At 45.2% G+C, this 25,713-nt stretch overlaps 1 protein-coding gene across 2 annotated transcripts; it reads right to left on the minus strand.

Moving 5' to 3' along the window:
* Positions 1 to 953: 953 nt before the first annotated feature.
* ASXL1 (ASXL transcriptional regulator 1) lies at positions 954 to 24,747 on the minus strand. 2 transcript variants are annotated; one of them, XM_075846938.1, is made up of 12 exons: positions 24,522 to 24,747; positions 21,087 to 21,169; positions 15,096 to 15,204; positions 14,202 to 14,313; positions 13,659 to 13,723; positions 12,511 to 12,604; positions 11,645 to 11,770; positions 10,978 to 11,138; positions 8,892 to 8,988; positions 8,712 to 8,817; positions 7,634 to 8,129; positions 954 to 3,852 (listed from the first exon to the last, which is right to left on the minus strand). In XM_075846938.1, the coding sequence occupies exons 1-12, from the start codon at positions 24,576 to 24,578 to the stop codon at positions 2,152 to 2,154; spliced, it is 3,207 nt and encodes a 1,068-aa protein (XP_075703053.1). In that variant the 5' UTR covers positions 24,579 to 24,747; the 3' UTR covers positions 954 to 2,151. The 2 variants fall into 2 exon arrangements, with proteins under 2 accessions (XP_075703053.1, XP_075703054.1); XM_075846939.1 differs by having other exon boundaries at positions 954 to 3,846; positions 15,096 to 15,206; positions 21,086 to 21,169.
* Positions 24,748 to 25,713: the final 966 nt, after the last annotated feature.

Consider the following 25,713-nt stretch of genomic DNA (forward strand, 5'->3'; position numbering starts at 1 on the left):
TGACCTGCGGTGCGGAATTAAATTCCGCGTCATGTCACTTTATGCTGCGTATTTGTTGATTTTCTGTTGCGGGTTTTCCCCTTTGAATTCAATGGGGATGCAAAACCCGCACCAGGAAGCCGAGTGCTGCGACTCCGGCAGCGATTACGCCGCAAACGTTGGACTACGCAAAAAAATAAATAAATCATACTTACCCAGAACGCACTCCTCCTTCCTACAGTCCAGCCTCCTACGATGATGTCATATCCCATGTGACCACTGCAGCCAATCACAGTCTGCAGCGTCACACGGCCTGCAACATCGTAGGAGGCCGGACTATGCGCAGAGAAGACAGAGGGGTTAAGTACGAACGCTTTTGTACGCAGCAGAAATTCCATCTCGAAAAATCGCACCACAATGTGGTGCGATTTTCGGGACGGAAGGTACGGCGGGTTCCAGGTGGGACCCCGGCCTTAACCTGCCGGCAGGGATGGGGGATGAACAGCCACCTGGTTGAATGTAGGTTCTTTACGGATGGGCAATAATTATCGGCACTTTCGTCCTCCTCGGACCATCATACATAATGGAGGATATAATAGGAGAATTGGCGCCTTATTTGCTGCCAAATGAAGTCATTGAATGTCCGTTTTAATGGAGATTTTTTTGCCTCGGAGATCTCTCCCATTCACACGCCCTCCGTGGATAAGCGGCGTCGGCGCCCGTCCTCGCAGTCCAGTAAATAAGCCACACACAGCCGTCTATACAGAATATACATTTATATTATGGGCCAGAAATGTGTACACCGTAATAATAAGTACAGGGATAAAACACTGGAACGCAGAAGCCAAATCTCCTCCCGTATATACACAACCCGTGATGTCACACAGCGCGTCCAGATATACTGTCCATGCATTACAAAAGATGGACGACCCAGTTACCCCCTCCCCCCAGCTGCCCCCCCCCCCCCCCCCCGAACACTGACCATAGGCCTGCCATGCAGCCCATACCATAGACAAGGCAGGTGAACCCCTTACCCTCCATGAGCGTGCGAGGCTTGAAGGGGCAGTAATGTAGCAATGGTCAAAACACAACGGGCACCGATACTGTGACGCAACCATCGGGCGCTATTAAAGGGGCAGCACCCGGCTACCGTCCACACAAGTGAAATGATTTCCTTATAGACGGCGGGAAACATGATTTTTCTTAGAATAATTTACTACAATAGTGATTAGAAAAGTCACCCTTCTGCTGTACTGCATCGCGGGGGATGTGGTGTTCGCTTCATACACTGCACAGTAGTCCAATGAAATGAGAACAAACATCCCCACTATCTATTGCCATATGGAATCTCTGCTACGCTGCTTTCCTGTTAGCTCTCAGGCTGCAGTCTTATATCTCGCTGCATGGTATAATGGTAAGTTTCGCAACAGTTTTTCACCATCTCTGCTTGCCATCAGTGAATTGAAACATTCTTGTTTCCATCCAGATGCTGAAACAACCCCCTCCTGACCTAATAGTTCTGACAGCTGATGGTTTGATACAATTGTATCCAATTTTGGGCTTACAGCCTGGACCCGACTGTTACATTTTACCTGCACTGATACATTGTATCAGTCTGGAGTGCAGGCTGTTTAACTTACACAGGATTGAATACAACTGTAGCAAACCCTCAGCTGTGAGAAGTATTAGGTCAAGATAGGTCTATAGGTCACCAATGTTTCCATTCACAGACAGCAAAGCGATCTTAAAAACTGAATTGAAACATCAACCTCTCATCACACAATTCTTCAGCTTTACTTATCCCTTTAAATGGTAAATTTTTGGATCATTTAGGATTTTGCGGGTTCCGCCAAAACAGGCGCTAGACGCCAAAACGGACAGGTGACCTCACGGCGCCCCCTCATGACCATTACTACCCCTTCAATAGGGTCTGTATCACGCTAAGAGCCGAGTAATATTCTTCCGCAGGTTTTTCAGTTTCTACCAGTATGAAGCATAAAACATTAACATTTCAGAGCTCGGGATATTAGGAAAAATACCGACACTAAAAACCAGTGGTCACCAACCAGCGCCGCAGGTCGTCAGAGCACGCTGTAGGTTGTAGTGCCACCATCGCCCTGTAAGGGGCGCTGGCTGGCGACCGTCTTGCTAAACTATGAGACCGTCAGTTCACTATCTTATAACTAGGCAAGAAACACAAAGCTTGGCGGGTCCGATGCAGTCGATGTGACAGAAGGCGCCGCACCCCTCGCACATGGTCATGGCTTTGAAGCTGCACGAACATCGAAGCGACACTTGCTCTTCTCCGCCGTCGACGCGTTCCGAAAAAACTTCCACCGAGAGCGAGGCGCTGCCCGTAACCGTGTAATCCCCAAGTGATGAGGAGAGTCGGACCCCCGTGGAGTAACAGTAAGAGGCCACGTCCTGCGACAGCATCTCCAGGAACGCGTCCTTCATCTTGTGAGAGGGGGACATCGCCAGGTCTGCGGGCAGCTGGACGCCGACCCCCACCTCCTTCGGAAACTGGATGAAGGGCATATCCAATAATGAACCGCCAAATCCAGGAAAATTATTCAGCCAACGTTTATGATCCCCATAGCCGTCCTGGTACCCTGCGGGCACCTCGTGAAAGGGGCGCAGCTTAGATGGCGGCTCAGTTGCGACACAGGAGTTGCCACACTTTTCTGTCTCCGTTATGTTTCTGGCGACCAGAGCAGGCGACAAAACAGCGCACAACCTTGTCTGTCCGTCATTGGTACCCGCCAAAAAAGCGACACCCCTGGCTGCAGACTTAGCAGCTTCATCCTCCTGAAACGCGTCAGCTGTGGAAGAGACGGCTCCGAGAGGTAAAGCCGCCGCCGGATTTCCCTTAAAATCGTCATCTGTATAGGCAGCGGCGCCCACCTGTGATACGGGCACATGCTCGCTAAATATTTCAGCATCGGGCAACTGTCGGGTCAACAATGTCTCCTGTAAGGTCTCTGCCTGTATAGCACCACAGGGCGGGTCAGACTCATTTGGCGCCTGTGAGTTGTGGACCTGGTGGCGACTGTTACAGCGTGGGTCACCGGCGTAGCCCAATATGGTGTCAGATGCTGAGGGTTCATTGGCATGCACTGGCAACTTTCCGGTGGGTGAGGTTTTTGTGGTGTCGGGCTGCAGTAGGGAGGCTGTAGGGAGTACCTGGTGCTCGGCGCAGCATGTCGGCGCACTGGCCGGCTTTTCAGTGGGATCCTTTTCGGTTGAGCTCAACATGACTTGTTTGATTCTGTCCTGAAAAGTGTTGGAGACATCACCCAGGACACACGGCGCAGTCTCAAAAGCTTGTCCCGTGGTGCCGTCCATACACGACGCCAACATCTGCTCATCGGTGCACATATTCTCCTCCTCTGCATCCACCATAGGGACCTCCTCATCGCCATCCTGGGAGTTTTCTTCCGGGACGCCCACCTTTTCCGGATGCCATTCTTTGGTAAGAGGGTCGGTCATGCCAAGGTCATCATTGGCGTCATCTGTAGCACTTGACATCCAGCTGATTTTGACCCGCAGGACTTCCTGTTTCTCCGGTGTCATGGTAACGGCCGGCAATAATTGTGTTCTGCAGCGATTTGCTGAGATCCCGCCGTGTCTTCTCTTTCGGCTTCTTCTTTTGGTGCCTCTGGTGCGGCAGCTTCTTTTGGCGGAGTTGTGGCAGCGACCGCCGCCGCCACCACTGGAAGTTTGGGAGTGATGGTCACCGGTCTGACTGTCAGCAGGCGAGCAGGGAGAAGGCCAGCACCCAGCGGGATCAGAGTTTGGGATGATCCGGGGACAGATCTGGTAAGCTGGCAAACCTTTAACCACCCAGGGAGGTTTGATCCGAGAAAGCTGTATCTGGGGAAAGGGGGAGACGGGGGAAAATATTCATAATTAATACATTTTATTTAATTATTGTTAGAAATTGTACAGAGAGGAAGACAAATGTGTCCGGTGCGGAAAGAAGGAGCAGCATCCAAATCACTATATACAAGATACTTATGTTATACCAGCTGCACCTATATAATTATATACAGAAGATACCCAGGTTATACCAGCATGCTCCATATCACTATATACAAGAAGATGTATAACTTATACCAGCTGTACATATATAATTATATACAGGAGATACCCAGGTTATACCAGCATGCTCCATATCACTATATACAAGAAGATGTATAACTTATACCAGCTATACATATATAATTATATACAGAAGATACCCAGGTGATAGCAGCATGCTCCATATCACTATATACAAGAAGATGTATAACTTATACCAGCTGTACATATATAATTATATACAGAAGATACCCAGGTTATACCAGCGTGCTCCACATCACTATATACAGGAAGATGTATAACTTATACCAGCTGTACATATATAATTATATACAGAAGATACCCAGGTTATACCAGCATGCTCCATATCACTATATACAGGAAGATGTATAACTTATACCAGCTGTACATATATAATTATATACAGAAGATACCCAAGTTATACCAGCATGCTCCATATCACTATATACAAGAAGATGTATAACTTATACCATCTGTACATATATAATTATATACAGAAGATACCCAGGTTATACCAGCATGCTCCATATCACTATATACGGGAAGATGTATTACTTATACCAGCTGTACATATATAATTATATACAGAAGATACCCAGGTTATACCAGCATGCTCCATATCACTATATACAAGAAGATGTATAACTTATACCAGCTATACATATATAATTATATACAGAAGATACCCAGGTGATAGCAGCATGCTCCATATCACTATATACAGGAAGATGTATAACTTATACCAGCTGTACATATATAATTATATACAGGAGATACCCAGGTTATACCAGCATGCTTCATATCACTATATACAAGAAGATGTATAACTTATACCAGCTGTACATATATAATTATATACAGAAGATACCCAGGTTATACCAGCATTCTCCATATCACTATATACAGGAAGATGTATAACTTATACCAGCTGTACATATATAATTATACACAGAAGATACCCAGGTTATACCAGCATGCTCCATATCACTATATACAAGAAGATGTATAACTTATACCAGCTGTACATATATAATTATATACAGAAGATACCCAGGTTATACCAGCATGCTCCATATCACTATATACAAGAAGATGTATAACTTATACCAGCTGTACATATATAATTATATACAGGAGATACCCAGGTTATACCAGCATGCTCCATATCACTATATACAGGAAGATGTATAACTTATACCAGCTGTACATATATAATTATATACAGGAGATACCCAGGTTATACCGGCATGCTCCATATCACTATATACAGGAAGATGTATAACTTATACCAGCTGTACATATATAATTATATACAGGAGATACCCAGGTTATACCAGCATGCTCCATATCACTATATACAGGAAGATGTATAACTTATACCAGCTGTACATATATCATTATATACAGAAGATACCCAGGTTATACCAGCATGCTCCATATCACTATATACAAGAAGATGTATAACTTATACCAGCTGTACATATATCATTATATACAGGAGATACCCAGGTTATACCGGCATGCTCCATATCACTATATACAAGAAGATGTATAACTTATACCAGCTGTACATATATAATTCTATACAGGAGATACCCAGGTTATACCAGCATGCTCCATATCACTATATACAGGAAGATGTATAACTTATACCAGATGTACATATATAATTATATACAGAATATACCCAGGTTACACCAGCATGCTCCATATCACTATATACAAGAAGATGTATAACTTATACCAGCTGTACATATATAATTATATACAGAAGATACCCAGGTTATAGCAGCATGTTCCATATCACTATATACAGGAAGATGTATAACTTATACCAGCTGTACATATATAATTATATACAGAAGATACCCAGGTTATACCAGCATGCTCCATATCACTGTATACAAGAAGATGTATAACTTATACCAGCTGTACATATATAATTATATACAGGAGATACCCAGGTTATAGCAGCATGCTCCATATCACTGTATACAAGAAGATATATAACTTATACCAGCTGTACATATATAATTATATACAGGAGATACCCAGGTTATAGCAGCATGCTCCATATCACTGTATACAAGAAGATGTATAACTTATACCAGCTGTACATATATAATTATATACAGAAGATACCCAGGTTATACCAGCATGCTCCATATCACTATATACAAGAAGATGTATAACTTATACCAGCTGTACATATATAATTATATACAGGAGATACCCAGGTTATACCAGCATGCTCCATATCACTATATACAGGAAGATGTATAACTTATACCAGCTGTACATATATAATTATATACAGAAGATACCCAGGTTATACCAGCATGCTCCATATCACTATATACAGGAAGATGTATAACTTATACCAGCTGTACATATATAATTATATACAGAAGATACCCAGGTTATACCAGCATGCTCCATATCACTATATACAAGAAGATGTATAACTTATACCAGCTGTACATATATAATTATATACAGAAGATACCCAGGTTATACCAGCATGCTCCATATCACTATATACAAGAAGATGTATAACTTAAACCAGCTGTACATATATAATTATATAGAGAAGATCCCCAGGTTATACCAGCACGCTCCATATCACTATATACAAGAAGATGTATAACTTATACCAGCTGTACATATATAATTATATACAGAAGTTACCCAGGTTATACCAGCATGCTTCATATCATTATATACAAGAAGATGTATAACTTATACCAGCTGTACATATATAATTATATACAGAAGATTCCCAGGTTATACTAGCATGCTCCATATCACTATATACAAGAAGATGTATAACTTATACCAGCTGTACATATATAATTATATACAGAAGATGCCCAGGTTATACCAGCATGCTCCATATCACTATATACAAGAAGATGTATAACTTAAACCAGCTGTACATATATAATTATATAGAGAAGATCCCCAGGTTATACCAGCATGCTCCATATCACTATATACAGGAAGATGTATAACTTATACCAGCTGTACATATATAATTATATACAGAAGATACCCAGGTTATACCAGCATGCTTCATATCATTATATACAAGAAGATGTATAACTTATACCAGCTGTACATATATAATTATATACAGAAGATTCCCAGGTTATACCAGCATGCTCCATATCACTATATACAAGGAGATGTATAACTTATACCAGCTGTACATATATAATTATATACAGAAGATACCCAGGTTATACCAGCATGCTCCATATCACTATATACAAGAAGATGTATAACTTATACCAGCTGTACATATATAATTATATAGAGAAGATCCCCAGGTTATACCAGCATGCTCCATATCACTATATACCAGCATGCTCCATATCACTATATACAAGAAGATGTATAACTTAAACCAGCTGTACATATATAATTATATAGAGAAGATCCCCAGGTTATACCAGCATGCTCCATATCACTATATACAGAAAATACCCAGGTTATACCAGCTGTACATATAAAATTATATCCTTAAAAAAGCAAGGGACATTTTGTCTCATACCCGGATTGGTGGGACTTTTGGTTCTTCTTTGGTGGGCTGTGGCTTTTCGGGGTGAACACTTTGAATTGTGTTACGAAAGGACTGACGCTGAGCCATCCGTGGCTTCTTTTCGCAGAAGGGGGTGGAGGTCTCGGGTTCGGTGGTCTTCCTCTTCTGCTCGGAGGTGGTCTCGGGATGGAGCTCGGGCACTCTCTCAGAGGTGGACGGGAGGCTCAGGTCATCTCTTGGGGACAATCTGTTCTCCACGGCTGAAGGCTCAGACTCCGTCCTCTCAGGTGGAGGGGGAGGGGAGGTGCAGACTTTGACTTCTGCCGGGAGGTTTTGCTGGATCTTCTCTTTGTTTCTGTAGAGACTCCTCCGAGTTCTCATATGAACCTCAGGAACGGTCTCCGGTTTCGGACCAGGTTCCGGCCTGGTTCTCGGCCTCTCTTGTAGACACGTCGTCTCATTAGACTTCTCTTCCAGATCAGACTCCGGCTCCTCAGAATATCCGAGCCTAAGAGACAGAACAAGCCACAAACATCAATGTAACTTCATGGGTGACCAAACCAAGACACGGGTGGCCTCAGTCTACCAGATCACGCAATCCCCCCTCCGAGTTCCCCCTTAAATTCCAATAATCTGACATCCTTGGAACAGCTGGTGCCAGATTATTGGAAATTGGGGTCCACATTAGGTCTCCGGTCCGAATTGGCTGATACTCAGGCGCCGATCACGTGACCTGGCACAAGAGTTGTCCGTGACCGAGAAGACATGGAACCAGTAAGTTAGAAGAAAAAAAAAAAAAAGGGTGGGGCTATGACAACCTCATTCACGGACTGGTTGTCAGCTTTATAGATGGAATAGATGTGTGAATATAATAAACACTTCATCAGAATGTAATTATATAGAGTGATGCAGACAGGGGGCGGGGCTATGACAACCTCATTCACAGATAGGTGGTCACCATTCATAGATGGGACACTCAGCCGCAAGTCCCAACTGATAATTGGGTCTTGGGCTAGCGCCGCAAGGTGGGTGTGTGGACTGTAGGGGGCAGTGGTGTAGCCCAGACCGTCCACCCTATAAAGCTCCTTACTTCTGTCCATAGAAATCTTCAAAGAACGTCTCCTTCCAGTCCTCCACTTTCTTCTCCTTCCCCATCTCCTGCCTCATCCTCTGCTGAGCCTCAGGGGTGAATTCACCTGCAGAAGACGCAACAATTATCTACCGAGATCCCAACAGACGCCGCTGCAGGTCTGAGGTGACGGACGCCTACCTTCTGCCAGCCTCTCCCGCCATCGCTGGCACGCGTGAGCAAAAAACTCGTTATTCAGGGCGCTGCCGCTCATCCGCAACTGTCCGTCCGGCCCGACCTGCAGACAAAGAAGGTGAAGTAGATGAAGGGTCGGTCCAGTATACAAGATCTCAGCTTGCAGTCAGTGATCAGGAACATTCTTCTTTCCATCCACAGGATGAAAACCTGTACCTGGACTTCACACCGTCAATTGCATCCAGTCTAGGTAATCCGGTTAAGTAAACACATCAGCTGCACAAATCCCTTTGCTGTTTGTTACCTTTTACCAGCACTGATACATTGTATCAGCCTCACAGAGGGTGGTCCAGACTGGATAAAATTGTAACAAATCCTCAGATGTGAGAGTATTAGATCTACTTGATTAGGATGGGTGGGCAACTTCTGGGAGAGATTGTTCCCATTCACTGACAGTAAGCAGAAAAAGTCTATTCGAGGGGTTTTCTAATACTTTTTTTTGTTTAATCACCCGGACACTTCTCTATCTATTAATGTCCTCTGAATATCGTGATCTACATTTTCATATTTACCATTATTCTCTTGTTTACCTGTCTTTTTGTGGTCTCGCTCTTCCAGTCATACAGTTCCCAGCATGCACCGCTTGTGTCCCAGCATGCAATGCGCCGGCACTCATCACGCCTACTACACCCAGATATAAACAATCTCTGTTGCCATTTTACTGCTCTCATTAGATCAGTGAGAATGAACAATAAACCCGCAACATATCCGTGCTGCACCAAACACTCAACGAATGGTAAAAAACAACAACTTCATTTGACCCCAAAAACTGCCGGAAGTGACGCGTCGCCGCGACCGGAAGTCTTGCACGGAGTGCGCCGGAAGCCGCCAATGCTGGGCATGCATACCGGCCCCACCAGGGAACAGAGTATGCCCCAGGAGAAGCCCCCTCCCGCCAGAGGAAGGTCTCACCTTGTGGCACCTAAAACCACCTGCAGGGGGAGGAAGCGATGGACCGGGAGAGGAAGGAGCAACCGAACCCAGACTTCAGGTTGCTCCCTCCAGAGGAGGCTTATACCTTCCAGAACACCCCTAGGGAGAGAAGGTAATAACCTTGCTAGGGGGTCTGCAACACATGGAGAAATTGTTTTTTCCTAACCGGACATTGCCATCCGGAGGACAGGAAACCTGACTGGGTGTGTGGAGAGGTTTGTCCTTTTTTATATCCTCAGGCTTCCTGTCCAGCGAATGGGATGTCTATCCAGGGGCGCTGTCATAGGTGAAAGGGTAAATGTATATTTCCCCAGAGCCGGAGTCCAAGAGCAGAGCACTATTAGAGGCTGTGCTCCGGGACTCTAGGGAAGCCTCTGACATCACTGCCCATATATGGGGCTTCCCCAGAGTCCCAGACCACAGCGCTAGAATAGGCTCTGCTCCGGGACTCTGGGGAAGCCAGACAGTGATGTCAGGGGTAACCCCAGTGCCGGAGTCCTTGTCAGAACGGTATTAGCACTCTGACTGGGACTCCAGCTCTGCTCCGGACATCATTTCTCCTGATAGTGTCTGGTCCGCTGAGAGAAAATGATGCGGAGGCACTGTGTTAGCGCAGGAGTGGGCTTGTATTTTCTCTCCCCTAGCAGCGGACCGGAAACTATCAGAAGAAAGGGAGCATCCGATCCACCACTTCAGTGACGTCGGGAATGACGGACCCGTACATCGAACTAGCCGGAAAACGGAACTCCCATCAGGAACGGGCTAGGATTTTCCTACTGGAGACGTATCACGTGACCAGCGCTGGAATCGGGTGTTCGAAGATTAAACCAAAACGTAAGTACATTACAAATGACATTATTTCAGCGAAAATAGAAATGAGTTAATGGCTTCCAGAAAACCCCTTTAAGGTAAATCAACAAGGAAGGGAGCGGAGATGTTCTCCACAGCAAACATACTGACAGATCGCAGCTTTTATTTTCATTTTTTTTTTTTTTGCCGTAATTACCACAAAATTGCGATAATCGCAGCAAAGAACACTTGATGGGTAACACCATTTATCCCCCTGATCTCCTCCGGCCAAGCGCTCCATATAACGTACCTGTCTGTCCACTTCTGGGAGGAGCAGTAGAAGCTGCTGCTGGAGCTGCGCCGGGAGAGCGTTGAACGTCCGTACGTTTATCAGGGCGCGGAGATTCGTATTCACGAGAATAGATCCGGGCGTCTCAAAGTCAATCTCCTCCTCCTTCTTCTTCACTTGTCCTGTGAGATGAAAACACAAGCGTTAGAAAGGCTTTGCGATTTTCTAATATTTTATGCTCGGATTCCTCAACTGTTTCAAGATCTCTGCTTGCTGTCAGTGTATGGGAACATTCTGGTTTGCATCCAGATGCTAAAAACCCAGCATAGATCCAATACTTGTCCCAGCTGAGTGTTTGCCATCGTTGTATCCAGTTTAGTCAACCTTCTGTGAGCCAAACCGTTACAATGTATCAGTGCAGGTAAAATGTATCAAACTACATAGAAGATTTGTGCTGCTGATATGTTCAGCTTAGTGGATTGTCCAGACACAAATATAATGAAACCTCAGCTGTGAAAAGTTTTAGATCTGTACAATTTTGTAAGGAATGTTCCCATTCAATGACAGCAAGCATAGATTTTAAAAAAAGTTAATGGATTGAGACAGACTATTAGAAAAGTTCCAGAACTTTTTATTATACAATGAGTTAACTAGAAAACACCAGACTTTGTGAACATCTCGAACCAACCTGGAGCAGAGAGATTCTTAAGGCTTCTCAGATGATGGGTGGAGTTGCCGCTTAAAGCCGTTCGTCTGTGAAACGTCAGGTTGCCCCTACCGGAGGATTCACTTTCTACGCGGCGAACAGACAAACCTAAAACAAAGCGTATAAGTCAGCCCGTGTCTAAACTTTTCACAGTCAAGGTCGTATGTGACGCATTACGAAATGTTCGCCTTGACTATAGAAAATAGTGGAGCTTAGACCTTGGTATAATATTATTAAAGTCCATATTGTTAGCGTTCAAACGATACAAGGCCCAAAGCTCTAGGAGTAATATTCGGGGTGCGGCGCTCCTTTGAAGTCGGGGAGGAGGATGAAAAGTTTTACCTCCTGGTGCTGTGTCTGAGTAAGGGAGGGAGGAGGGAGCTGCAAGTGAGAGCAGGAGGAATGATCACAGCCTGGAACTGTCATCTCTCTCCTGTACAGTCTTCAGTGACCCCAGGGGGGGGGGGGGGTATAGGAACTTTCTAGATGTGATCACCCCCATTACATGTTATCTGTGACTGCCACACTAGAGTAGGGGGGGGGGTGTCTTTTTTTCCCTACTACAGTGGTGAGAAGAGGATTAGGTGCAGCGGGTTATTACATGTGCAACTGATCAGGGATTGAAAAGTTTCCTAGCATCTCGAGGAATTCAAGACACGCTACCCCACATTATGCAAGTCTAACAGCACCACCACTAGGGGGAGCTCACTGCATACGGATTTACACCGCGCTCACTAATTAGAATGGAGGCAATACGTTTTGCAGTGACTTTGGGTCTCCCATTCATCAAATTTTCCGGGGACTGTCAGGTGGGAGGCAAGACAGGGCCCAGGGCAACAAGTCCTCACCTGAAGTAGATGGCAGATGAGCCCCATTCACTTTGAGAGGTGTCAGGACGACCCGAGGCAGCAGCACCCCACTTCTCCTCTTCTGCTTATTCATCTAAAACACAAAGATCATGTAAGAAACTCATCCGAGCGCCATTTAACCCCTTAAGGACTGAGTTTTTTTGATTTTCGCTTTTCACTGAGAACTTTTTCATTCTTCCGTCAGTAGAGCGGTGTGAGGGCTTATATTTTGCGGGAGGAGTAGTTTCAATTACTAGCATTTAAAGTACCATATAATGTACTGAGGAAGTGAAAAAAATTATTTGCGGGCTGAAACTAGAAAAAAAACTAACTGATTAGATTATTTTTTGGGTCTCGCTTTTACGGCTTTCACTGTGCGGTAAAAACGACAACTTAAACTTTATTCTGTGGCTCAAAACAATAACGGTGATACCAAATTTATATAGTTTTTTTTATTTTTATATTTTACTACTTTTAAAAGAAAAAAAAAAACACAACTTGTTTGGTGCCGCCACATTCTGAGAGCCAGAACTTTATTTTCCCATCTATGGTGCGGTGCGATGGCTCATATTTTGCGGGACGAGCTGTAGTTTTTAATCGGTACCATTTTTTGGTACATACAACTTTTTGATCACTTTTTAATTAATTTTTTTTAAGAGCGAAGTTGACCAAAAAAACAGCGATTTTGGTGGTTTCAATATTTTACTGTGCGCGTTAAATACCGCTATATTGTAATCGTTCAGATTTTATGGACGCAGATACCAATTACTCTTAAAAAAAAAACAAAAAAAAAAAACGGTAAAATGTTTGCTTTTTTTAACTTTTATTATTTTTTTTTCACTACTAAAAACTTTTACTTTTTCAGTCCGATCGTTGGATTGCTGGTACGATACTAATGTATTTGTACAGGCCTCTGTAAACACAGCTGACACCCGCTGCATATGGAGCGCTCCAAACATCACCCCCCCCTCCACACCAGGACGTAATGGCAGATCCGGGGTGTGCGAAGAGGTTGAGGGGGGTCCTAAACTTACATATAACACTGCCACAGAGGCAACAACGGGAATGAGGTGCGTTCTTCTCATCCTGATCTGACGGGGCAGCATTTCATGACGGTCTGAAGTTCCTATAATAATTTTAGTACTGACCTGTACGAGGGACCTGGTTTCCCTGACATGTGACTCTCGGGAACAGGACGCGCTGCCGGACGTTTCTGCCGCGACAAAGACAAAAGGAACAAACTTAAAATGCTCTAAATATTCTTATAAATAAAGCTGTTCAGTTATGAAAAAAAAAAAAAAAAAAAAAAAAAAAAAAAAAATCACTGTAATATCAACCTTTTCTCCATTCTTTACACTGCAGGCTGCATTCAAAGAACTGGAGGACTTAGAGACTTAACATCACCCATGTCATATAGCGTGTGTGCATATGGTATATCAGAGGACAAAGTGCATTTAGGTGTCTTCATATAGACAAAACCTTGGATGGCAACCAGAAACATAACCTCCATGCTTTACACTACAGGCTGAATTCAGAGAAATGAAAAAGGGTCATAAATATGCAGTGGTTGTGGATTCCTTTCTCCCATGTGGCCAATCAGCGGAGACACTTGAAGTTTGAAGATAGACGTGCGGACAGAGGCAAAGCATCATGGTCCCATTCTTCCGCTCCTCCCATGCAGCTGGTCTCACCTGCAGATACTGAGCCGCCCTCCGTCCACTGGCTTCCTTCCTCATCGGCGGTGTCCTCGGTGTCTCCGTCGTCAGGCAGCGACACCACACGAGACCACTGCACTGCGTTCTTCTGCAGGAGAATAGACAAACATGAAGGCCTCCAAAGACACACAGAAACGACACCACAGAACTACAGCACAAGTAGCTTCATATGTGACCAGAGAGAGAAGCTGCCACAAACGGATGCTGGAATATCAGGCGTCACTGTACCAAAACCCAGCTGCGCAAACTAAGATTGTGTCACATGAAAGTTGTTGTTACAGGTCCCGTCCCACTGCAGAAGCTTTCGGGACTAGAGCGGTGGAAAAGGAGGGTCATAATCCGCTGCAGATTTTGATAGCAGTTGTAGCTCAGTTTTCCTGATCCAAAGCTCCAGATCCCCTGAATCAATTCACAGAGACTTATAGCTACATGATAGAATTCAGTCCACCTGCAGCCACCACTAGGGGGAGCTCACTGCATACATGTGGAACATGCCATGAGCAGTAGATTTGCACCATTTTCACCTATTTTCCTAATAAATGTGGCCTAAACCTTTTGAGACCACGCCCACTTTTAACCCCATTATCAAATTTGGGGAGCAACGAGAAACGGTGCAAATATGTGGTGCAAAACCAGTTGTAATCGGCATTGTGAGCTCCTGAGCGCCTCCTAATGGTGACTGCAGAATTTTATCATATATCATCAGTGCAGTGGATTTGGAGCTCTGTATCAGAAAAAAAAAAAAGGCACTCTGACCGCTATAAAGAAATTATTCGGAGCAGAACGCGGGTCTACAAACATAATGGAAATAAAAGACGTAGAACATATTTCTACTTGACGGCCATTATAACCACCAGTGACCCCACTAACCTTCATCGTGAAGAGACTGATGCGGCCGGGGAGCTTGTAAAACATGGCTTCTCGTGTTCTGGAGTTGGAGTGCAGCATGGCGTTTAGACAAGCCAGAGGGGACGATCCGCTGCGAAGGAACGAGGAGAACCAAACATTAAAGGGCTCGTCCATTATATGGAAATAAAGATTCATTTAGAATGACATTTTTTGCAACTTTGACATATATTTTGTTTTAATCCAAGGCCTCTGCTTGCTGTCAGTGAATGAAAACAGACTTTACATTTCACACCGCTGTTTGTTACAATTGCATCCAGTCTGGACAAACCTCTGAACAGCCTGGACCGCAGGAGGAAGCATTTTACTAGGACCGATACAGTTTGTTACAACGTATCAGGGGCGGTAAACTGTATCATCCTGGATCCCATGCTGCTCTATTCATTCCATCTGGATGCAGTAGCTGTCCTTACCAAGCAGGACAGGGGGGGGGGATGGGACGGGGGGTTGCCCAGGACCTGCATTCTAGAGATAGGTGCAGGTCCCACTTCTGGGACCTGCACCAATGAGATATTTATGGTTTATCCCTTTAAGTCGATACAGATGTTCAGCCTTTGAATGGAAACAATCTGTCAATTCACTGTCTGCAAGCAGAGGATTCCTAAAACAGTGAAGTCCATTATAAAGATGCAGGACTTATTATACAATTATGAAGAGCTTTATTGATATAACACTGGACAAGCCCTTTAAAAAGGAAAGGTGTCATGATTTTTATTCATTTGTGTTTTAATTTAATTATATGGACTTCATTTTTTCGCATAAAATGTTTTTTTCCCTTTAACTGGTTCCCGACCGCTGGCTGTGTTTTTACGGCCAGCGGTCAGGGTCCTTAAAACTTGCTGCCCGCACGATCGGGCAGCTGAATGTCGGGTCTCCGGCTGTCAGTGACTGCCGGGGACCCTGAGGAGAGGATAGAAGTTTTCACTGCTTCTGTCTTCTCTGATCACTTGTACACAGCGCTGAATGAACGCTGTGTATAGGAATAGAGGCAGCAGCAGCGGCGCTGTCTATTCCTCCTGGTGATCATGTGACTGGTCACATGATCGCCGGGTGCCGTTAGTGGCAGGCTGCTGCTGGGTCTTACTGGACCCAGCACAGCCCTTTCAGTGACAATCGTCACTATGAGAGGGCTGATTCCCCTGTAACTGGGGCTGCTGTGCAGAAACATGGTGTAAAAGAAAGAAAAAAAATATATAAAGCTCCCCAAAGGTCTTTTTTGACCTTTAGGCTATGTTCACACGGGGTATTTTGCCGAGTTTTTTGACGCGGGAACCGCGTCGCAAAACTCGGCAGAAACGGCCCGAGAACGCCTCCCATTGATTTCAATGGGAGGCGTCGGCGTCTTTTTCCCGCGAGCCGTAAAACTGCCTCGCGGGAAAAAGAAGCGGCATGCCCTATCTTCGGGCGCTTCCGCCTCCGACCTCCCATTGACTTCAATGGGAGGCAGGAGAAAGCGTATATCTCGCTGTTTTATGCCCGCGGCGCTCAATGGCCGCGGGCGAAAAACGGCGCGATAATTGCCGCGAAAATCGGCGTGCAGGGAGAGGAATATCTGCCTCAAAGTTCCAAACGGAATTTTGAGGCAGATATTCCTCCCCCAAAATACCCCGTGTGAACATAGCCTATAAGGGACAGACCATAGTAATAAAAAAAAATAGTAAAGTAAAATAAGGGTATGTTCACACGAGGGCGTCCGTTACGGCTGAAATTACGGGGATGTTTCAGCCTGAAAACATCCCCGTAATTTCAGCCGTACCGGCATCTGCAGGCGCTTGAACGCCGCGTCCATTACGGGCGTAATTAGCGCTGCTATTCATTGGAGTCAATGAATAACGGCTCCAATTACGGCCAAAGAAGTGACAGGTCACTTCTTTGACGCGGGCGTCTATTTACGCGCCGTTATTTGACAGCGGCGCGTACAAATGTGCTTTCAATGGGCAGATGTTTGTCAGCGCTATTGAGGCGCTATTTTCGGACGTAATTCGGGGCAAAAACGCCCGAATGACGTCCGTAAATAGGCCGTGTGAACATACTCTAATAATTACACATAAAATACCCCCCCCCCCGCCAATCATTGTTGTAACGCTAGCCATGACCGAATTACCCTAATATAGACATGTAATATATAAAAATTTACGGTAGACAAAGACGATCACAAATAAAAGCTCTATTTTAGGGTAAAACTATGTTATTACCAAAAATAAATAAATAGCTGAAACGTATTTTTTTATTATTATTTTCAAACTTTATGAATAAAAATTCTAAAATAGCAAAAAAGGATGTGTATAAAAACGATAACAAAAAGAAACCTGCATTGTCTACGGAAAAAACGTCGCAAAAATCACGTCGTTAGCCCAACAAATAAAATTTTTTATAGCCATTTAACTAACACGTGCTAAAAATGGCTAAACGGTGTCTGGTCCTGAAGGCGCAAAATAGCCCGGACCTGAACTGGTTAAATGTACACTTATTTTACCGGGGGCTGCCATGTTTTATTTCATCTGTGTACAAATGAAATACGGCCGCTGCACGGTATTGGAACGGGAGTCGCTCCCATCTCCTAAGCTTCAGCCGTCCAACTCTGTACTGCGCGTGTTCTGCCGCATGTGCTGTTCAGAGCGACCCAGCATAGAAGCCGGTTTGTAGGGGGAAAGCTGGCGCCATTTTGGTGAAGACCAGCCGCACTGCAGGTAATTTGTGTGCGCACGGGGGTGTTTTGCATTGGGAGCTGGTGTGTTTTGTTTTTTTTAGCAGCAGCATGTTTTTTGGGGGGGTGTTTGTGTTTTTGAGCCGCTGCATGTTTGGGGGTGTTTGTGTGTTAATATTTCTGCTGCATCTCTAGTTCCCGTCCCGGTTCATTGACCTCTCGGATTTATATTTTTCATATTACTATAGCCCCATGCACACGGCCGTGTTTGGTGCGTGATATAAGGGGCTTAACGTTATTTTGTTTTGCCGGTTCCGCTGGACTGTTTGGACTACGTCGTAGATTCGTTGGACTACTACGATGATCTAAATATTTTTAAATAAAATGGTTAGCGGGGGTTGTGTGGGGGAGTTTTTATTTCAATAAAAATATTTTCTTATCTCTGTGTTTTTTTTTAATACTTTATTAGCGCCTGAATAATGGCAGCTGACAGCGTCCACTACTAAGGTGGGGCTCAGTGTTAGCCAGTAAAAAGGCTGCAACTAACCCCCCATTATTACCCCGGTATTGACCGCCACCGGGGTGCCAGGAGGAGGCGGGTACAATCCAGTACTGGACCATCTGCAGTGATGGTCAGGCACTGGGGCGGCCGCAGGCTGGTATTATGAAGCTGGGAAAGCCCAAAAACAGTGACCCCTCTCCCACCCCGGTAATGCTGGGTTGCTGCTGTGTTGTATCTGGCTGGTTATGAAAACCGAGTGGGGAGCCCAGGTAGTTTTTTAAAAAAAAGCCAAAAACGACATGGGGTCCCCCGTTTTTCATAACCAGCCAGATACAACACAGCAGCAGCCCAGCATTACCAGGGTGGGAGAGGGGTCACTGTTTTTGGGCTTTCCCAGCCTCATAATACCAGCCTGCGGCCGCCCCAGTGCCCGACCATCACTACAGATGGTCCAGTATTGGATTGTACTCGGCTCTTCCTGGTGGCGGTGGGTACCAGGGTAATAATGGGGGTTAGTATTGGCCTCTGCACCACATAACACTGAACCTCTCCTTAGTAACGGACGCTGTCAGACAACTGCCATTATCCAGGCGCTAATAAAGTATTAAAAAACAGAGACATAACTCCCTGTTCACACAGAGATTTTTGGCGCAGAAACCGTGACGGAATCAGCGCCATAAAACCCCCGAAATTGCCCCGCATTGATTTCAATGTGATGCAAAGGAGTCTTCTTCCCAGGCAGCTTTTGGCCGCTCGCGGGAAGAAATAAATGGCGTGTCCTTTCTTGGCGCAGCTTCCGCCTCTAACCTATTGAAATTAAGGGATGGCAGAAAAAACCTGACGCTCGTTTGAGAGCGTTTTCGTGCCTACAAAGAAACGTGTGAACAGGATCTAAGGGTGTATACACACCCTAAGAATATTTTTTTTATTGAAATAAAAACTCCCCCAAACAACCCTCGGTAACCACTTTATTATAAAAAAACAAAAACCGTAAATCGCAGTAGTCCAACGAATCTACGACGTAGTCCAAACGGTCCAGCGGAACCTGCAAAACAAGAGTTAGGGTATGTTCACACGGAGTGTTTTCAGCCGTTTCTCGGCCCGTAAACATCCCGAGAAAACGGAAGCAGAACGCCTCCAAACATCTGCCCATTGATTTCAATGGAAAAAATGGCGGTTTTCCGGCGGGGCGGTTTTTTTACGCGGCCGCTTTGAAAATCTGCCGCTTAAAAAAAATGGCCGCGAAAAAGTAGTACAGGGGACTTCTTCAGCCATTTTTCATTGACTATAGAAAAATAGCTCCAAAAACGGCCACGAAAAACGCGACAAATCAGGAGCGGTTTTCCCTTGAAAACAGATCCGTATGTTGAGACGTTTTTTTATTTTGTGTGCGCACATACCCTTAGTAATATGAAAAATAAAAAACGTAGCTACAGCAGACGGTCTACGCCCTGCACCGCAATAGACGCTAGATGTCAATGAAAAATATTCTTAGGGAACGTTCACACGGCGCTGAGAAAACAAAATGACCTGTAAACGTTTCAAACACGCGAGTTTTTTTTGTGAAGCGCTTTTTGCGTGTTTTTTTGGCGCGTTTTGTGCGTGCTTTATCACGTTGTTTGGCGCATAATTAGGACTTCCACTGACTACAGGAACATTTGGAACGTTTTACACTTCAAAGAGTTGAACCGACGCCTCGTTTACACGTGTTTTTTAACAAAGCTCACGTAAAAAAAGCGCGTTGTATGTACTAACAGCGCGCTTTATCATTGATAAAAATCTTAATCAAGCTTTATTTGCACATTAAATGCGCCAAAAGCCACGTAAAATAGACACCGTGTGAACAGGACAACTGAAAAGTCATTCCCTCTTGACTTTCATCATTCTCAGCCTTGTGGTGCGTCCTAGAGCCGCTGCCATTGTAAATTCACTCCCAAAATGGAGCTGGACACTGGTAGCCAAAAATAGGGAGGGGGGAGGGGGGTCTCTCTCCAGAATTTACAGCAGCTGTAAGTCAGGTTCCTTTGCCTGATTCACCTTGCTGTAATTCTGAGAAGTGCTCCCTCTGGTGGCGAACATAGGAAAACATGTCAAATTATTATTTACATTTTTAAAGCGTCCCACCTTGTGGAAGAAAAAAAACAAAATACACCAAAAGAACTATAATAAAAATAAGTAACTTGCTTTAAAAAAAAACAAACGTTTAATTCTAAACACATTCCCTTTAAATCCCTGGTCGTCCACATAACCGCCCCCTCCCCCGGCAGTCCGTCTTACCTCCTGTAGATTTCACGAACAGAAACGAGTGATAAAAAAAAAGGAAAAAAAAAAAGAGGAAAAGGATCAGACACTGAATTTGTTTGGGTTCATATTAAGGCCCCGCGCGCACGACCGTAGTTTTCATCCATGATTACGGACACATTCATTTCTATGGGCTACAGACACCTTTCCGTATTTTTATAGAAGTCTATGGGCGCTTCCGTAATTACGGACGGCTACGGATGTGCATATGCCACACCAGGGGATTACCCAAGATTCCTCCCCGTTTTTTAGTGGATCCATAAATACGGATGCACTAAGGACCGTATGTAGGGACACCCTTCCGTAAATGCGTATGATTTACGGATGACTATAAATAACTACGGATCCGTATTACGGATGGATGAAGTATACGGTCGCGTGCATGGGGCCTAAAAGTTAAAAAAAAAAAGCAGACACCAGAGAACAAAGAATTCTCATTACAACTAATTCTATATAAATCCACACGCCAGCCGTTGACCCCTCCCCTGCGACACCCCACCCTTACTTTGTCTCCTTCAGCCCCTCGGCCTCAATCACGTTCAGGATTTGTTTAGGAGTCATCGGCGCGTCCGAGTAATTCTCCAAAACCTGCAAGAAAATGGACGATCAGTCCTCCGACCCACAAGACAAAAGATGCCGTTTTCTTAAATGAACTTTCCAGATAATACAGATACACTGTGTTATGCCTAGACCATGGCCTTAGGAGGCGGAGCTTCATACAAGAATTCAATATCATTTTGTGTCATGCCCCGCCCCCTCAGATCTGTGACTCCTGCTAAGCTGCAGTATATATTGGAGTGTTAAATCCCTCTCCCATCCCACTCCAGCTGCTGCTCTGCCCAATTGCCATGATTTACACTGCAGCTCTGCTCCATTAAGGCACAGCTATGATCAGTGAGTCCGGAGTTGAGTCGGAGGTAGTCTAATACACGGCTCAGGCTGCGTGATGATACGTACGGTAACCGGCCCATGACCAGATCAATATGAACGGCCATAGGTTCGCAAAGCCTCGAGACTTCAGATTGACAGCACATCCACCAGTCATGTGACAGCTCCGCCCAATGGCTCTAGCGGCCATATTGTTTCTCTACGTTCACAGGGTTGCAGAGCGGGGATCCGGTTTGAAAAATAAATAAATAAATCCAAACTTTATCCATTATAAGCACGCTCCTGCCAGCTTTATATACAGGCGTAATACAGGACAACAACTACTACCACATATAACATATCAACTGCATACACAGGATGTCAAATGGCTGAGTTGTGAAGACCTGATTAGTGGGGGGGGGGGGCCGAATAGATGATCACCCCAATATCAATTACATCCTGTATTACACTCCAGAGCTGCACTCACTATTCTGCTGGTGGAGTCACTGTGTACATACATTACATTACTTATCCTGTACTGATCCTGAGTTACATCCTGTATTATACTCCAGAGCTGCGCTCACTATTCTGCTGGTGGAGTCACTGTGTACATACATCACTTATCCTGTACTGATCCTGAGTTACATCCTGTATTATACTCCAGAGCTGCACTCACTATTCTGCTGGTGGAGTCATTGTGTACATACATTACTTATCCTGTACTGATCCTGAGTTACATCCTGTATTATACCCCAGAGCTGCACTCACTATTCTACTGGTGGAGTCACTGTGTACATACATTACATTACTTATCCTGTACTGATCCCGAGTTATATCCTGTATTATACTCCAGAGCTGCACTCACTATACTGCTGGTGGAGTCACTGTGTACATACATTACATATCCTGTACTGATCCTGAGTTACATCCTGTATTATACTCCAGAGCTGCACTCACTATTCTGCTGGTGGAGTCACTGTGTACATACATTACATATCTTGTACTGATCCTGAGTTACATCCTGTATTATACTCCAGAGCTGCACTCACTATTCTGCTGGTGGAGTCACTGTGCACATACATTACATTACTTATCCTGTACTGATCATGAGTTATATCCTGTATTATACTCCAGAGCTGCACTCACTATTCTGCTGGTGGAGTCACTGTGCACATACATTACATTACTTATCCTGTACTGATCCTGAGTTACATCCTGTATTATACTCCAGAGCTGCACTCACTATTCTGCTGGTGGAGTCACTATGTACATACATTACTTATCCTGTACTGATCCTGAGTTACATCCTGTATTATACTCCAGAGCTGCACTCACTATTCTGCTGGTGGAGTCACTGTGCACATACATTACATATCCTGTACTGATCCTGAGTTACATCCTGTGTTATACTCCAGAGCTGCACTCACTATTCTGCTGGTGGAGTCACTGTGTACATACATTACATTACTTATCCTGTACTGATCCTGAGTTACATCCTGTATTATACTCCAGAGCTGCACTCACTATTCTGCTGGTGGAGTCACTGTGTACATACATTACATTACTTATCCTGTACTGATCCTGAGTTACATCCTGTATTATACTCCAGCGCTGCACTCACTATTCTGCTGGTGGAGTCACTGTGTACATACATTACATTACTTATCCTGTACTGATCCTGAGTTACATCCTGTATTATACTCCAGAGCTGTACTCACTATTCTGCTGGTGGAGTCACTGTGTACATACATTACATTACTTATCCTGTACTGATCCTGAGTTACATCCTGTATTATACTCCAGAGCTGCACTCACTATTCTGCTGGTGGAGTCACTGAGTGACAATTCTGTATTAGGTCTTGTCCACACACAACGGAATTGCTGCAGAAAATGGTGCGGATTTTGCTGCGTTTTTCTTTGTTGGGGGATGGTGACGTCTCCTCTGAAAAACGCAGCAATTCTGGACACTTTGCGCAGCAGGAATTGACGCGCTGCAGTATGAAAAATATGCACACCAGGTCAATTTCTGGTCAGAATTTTTGCGCAGCGTGTGGATGAGATTTGCTGCTACTGTATTCTGCTGCGTACTTTCCATCCGAAATTCCGTCCGGAATAAACACGGCAATTCCACAGCGTGTGGACGAGCTCTTCGGGCGCAGTCACAGGCGGAAGATTTTGTTGGACATTTATGCAACTAAAAGTCATTTCCACTCGTCTGAACATCGCGCTCCTGCTGCGGAAAACACTCCATTCGGATGAGTGAAACAGATTTTCAGTCTCAGAAATTTCTGCGATGAAATCTGCCGCGTGTGAATCTGCACATACTCCAGAGCTGCAAGACGATACATTCACATTTTTGGATTTCCAGTCCAAATATGTTATGGACAGAGATAGGGGAGCAGTTCGTCCGGCCGTGTCCTCCAGGGTCTTAGATCTGCGTGCGCACCGAGGAGGGGGCTGAAGGACAGTCGTGTTTTAGTTCCAAAATCTCTGCTTGTTGTCAGTTAAGAGGTTTGTTACAATTGTATCCAGTGCGGACAATCCTCTGAGCTGAATAAACGGCCTGTGCTGCCGGCTGATACATTGTAACAAACTCTCCGGACAGATGTAGCTCTGGATGTATTAGGATGGTCACATTGTGTCCCCCGCTACACCCGGCGTCACATCCCTGATACATTGTAGCTGGACATGAATGGGGCCACTGTACACACCCCTCCCCCACAATAGACCCCTCAACCCTTCATGTCTCCCAATATCCTCACCCCTCCATACCCCCAATATCCCTTTAGCCCCTCCTGTAAATTTTCCCTATGCCCCCCCAGTCTGTCCCCATTATAACCCCCCCGACTAAATCACCATAACTCCTGTCATACGTTCTGAGAAAACCCCCTGACCCCCCAATAACACCCTGAGCAGCCACCCACAGCCACCCACAGCCACCCACAACCCCCCACGCCTCGTCGCCAAGACCCCCTATGACGCCCGGCAGAGGCCCCCACAATACCCGAGGCCTCTCCCTCTGATATCCCCCTCAGGCCTCTCCTCATGTTCCCGCCCCCGCCCCTCTCGGTACCATCTTGGCGGCCTCGGCCCACGTGCGTTCCCTGCGGCGCTTCTGTTTATCTCTCATGTTGTCCGGTAAGTTGTGCGGAGGTCTCTGGGGTGGGCTCAGTATCCGCAGAGGTCGCTCGGTACAGGGATGATGGGAGTTGTAGTTCGCTCCGGCCCGGGATGCTTCTAAACACCGGAACCACACTCCCCACAATGCACTGCGACGCCCACTTCCGCCCCGCCTCGGAAAACACTTGGGCGGAACCAATGTAGACCATTGGATGACGAAACACACTTCTCGCGAGACTGAAAACACCCACCTTGACGTCACCGCCTAACTGCGCATTGGAAGGCGGAGCTGAGAATCACATGACGAAGGGGGCGGTGCCGTAAGGTAAAAACTGCGCCCCGCCCACCTTAATCTTATGTAGTGTTATAAAGTCTGCAGCGTTTGAGGCTGTGTTTACACGCTGCGATTCTTTGAAGCTGACTTGCGATGCGATTTTTATAGTCATTGTTACGCATTGTACAACGAGTGTTTGCAGACAGCAGTTTTTCTTATGGTTGTGAACATGTCCTTGAAAACATTGATCATGGTCTGACATTGGGAGGCCAGACGTTACTCTGGTGATGACTTCGTACAGTTGTCTGATGACACATTTTTCTTGAGAACGCCACTGGATAGGGCTAGGTTCAGTTCCTCACCACATCAAGAACTCTGGTTGCTGTCAGCAAATCAGAAAATTAATGGTTTACATACAGAGCCCGAAAACCGGTACTGTTCTGATCATGTCCAACTGACACAGGTGCAGAACTCGTTACAGTGTATCTGAATTCTCTCATTTAACAAGCCATGCAGCTGTGTCAGCAGGACATGATCAGGACGAGTTTTCAGTCTCGGACTATAGACAGGACCATTTCTATTCTTTTCCTAAACTCTGCCAAGACCAACAGATGAAATACAGAGCTCAGATACGGTCAGTGATCTCTATACGAGCGCATGTCCTGGCCTTGGGTGGATGTGAGGAGACAGCTATAGTGCCCCCATAGCAATGCCAACCTCAGTGCTTCCATAACAGCACCAGCCAGTGTTCTAAATAAGTCAGCTACTGATAGTCTTAAATCCCCCATAACACTGCCAACCAGTCTCAATAAAAGTACCAGCTAATGTCCCAATAAGATAAGAATGACGTGTGTTCTAGGAGCCAACCATG

This window comes from Rhinoderma darwinii, chromosome 13, assembly GCF_050947455.1.
Source record: "Rhinoderma darwinii isolate aRhiDar2 chromosome 13, aRhiDar2.hap1, whole genome shotgun sequence".
Lineage (NCBI taxonomy): Eukaryota > Metazoa > Chordata > Amphibia > Anura > Rhinodermatidae > Rhinoderma > Rhinoderma darwinii.

Bases quoted from the DNA above. Each gene is read 5' to 3' on its own strand.
- ASXL1 (XM_075846938.1), bottom strand. From the start codon at position 24,578: ATGAGAGATAAACAGAAGCGCCGCAGGGAACGCACGTGGGCCGAGGCC. The intron at 15,205-21,086 runs GTAAGGGTGGGG...GTTCCTTCGCAG, and splicing joins GAGGGGCTGAAGGAGACAAA to CGGATCGTCCCCTCTGGCTT. The intron at 8,818-8,891 runs GTAGGCGTCCGT...CGTCTTCTGCAG, and splicing joins GCGGGAGAGGCTGGCAGAAG to GTGAATTCACCCCTGAGGCT.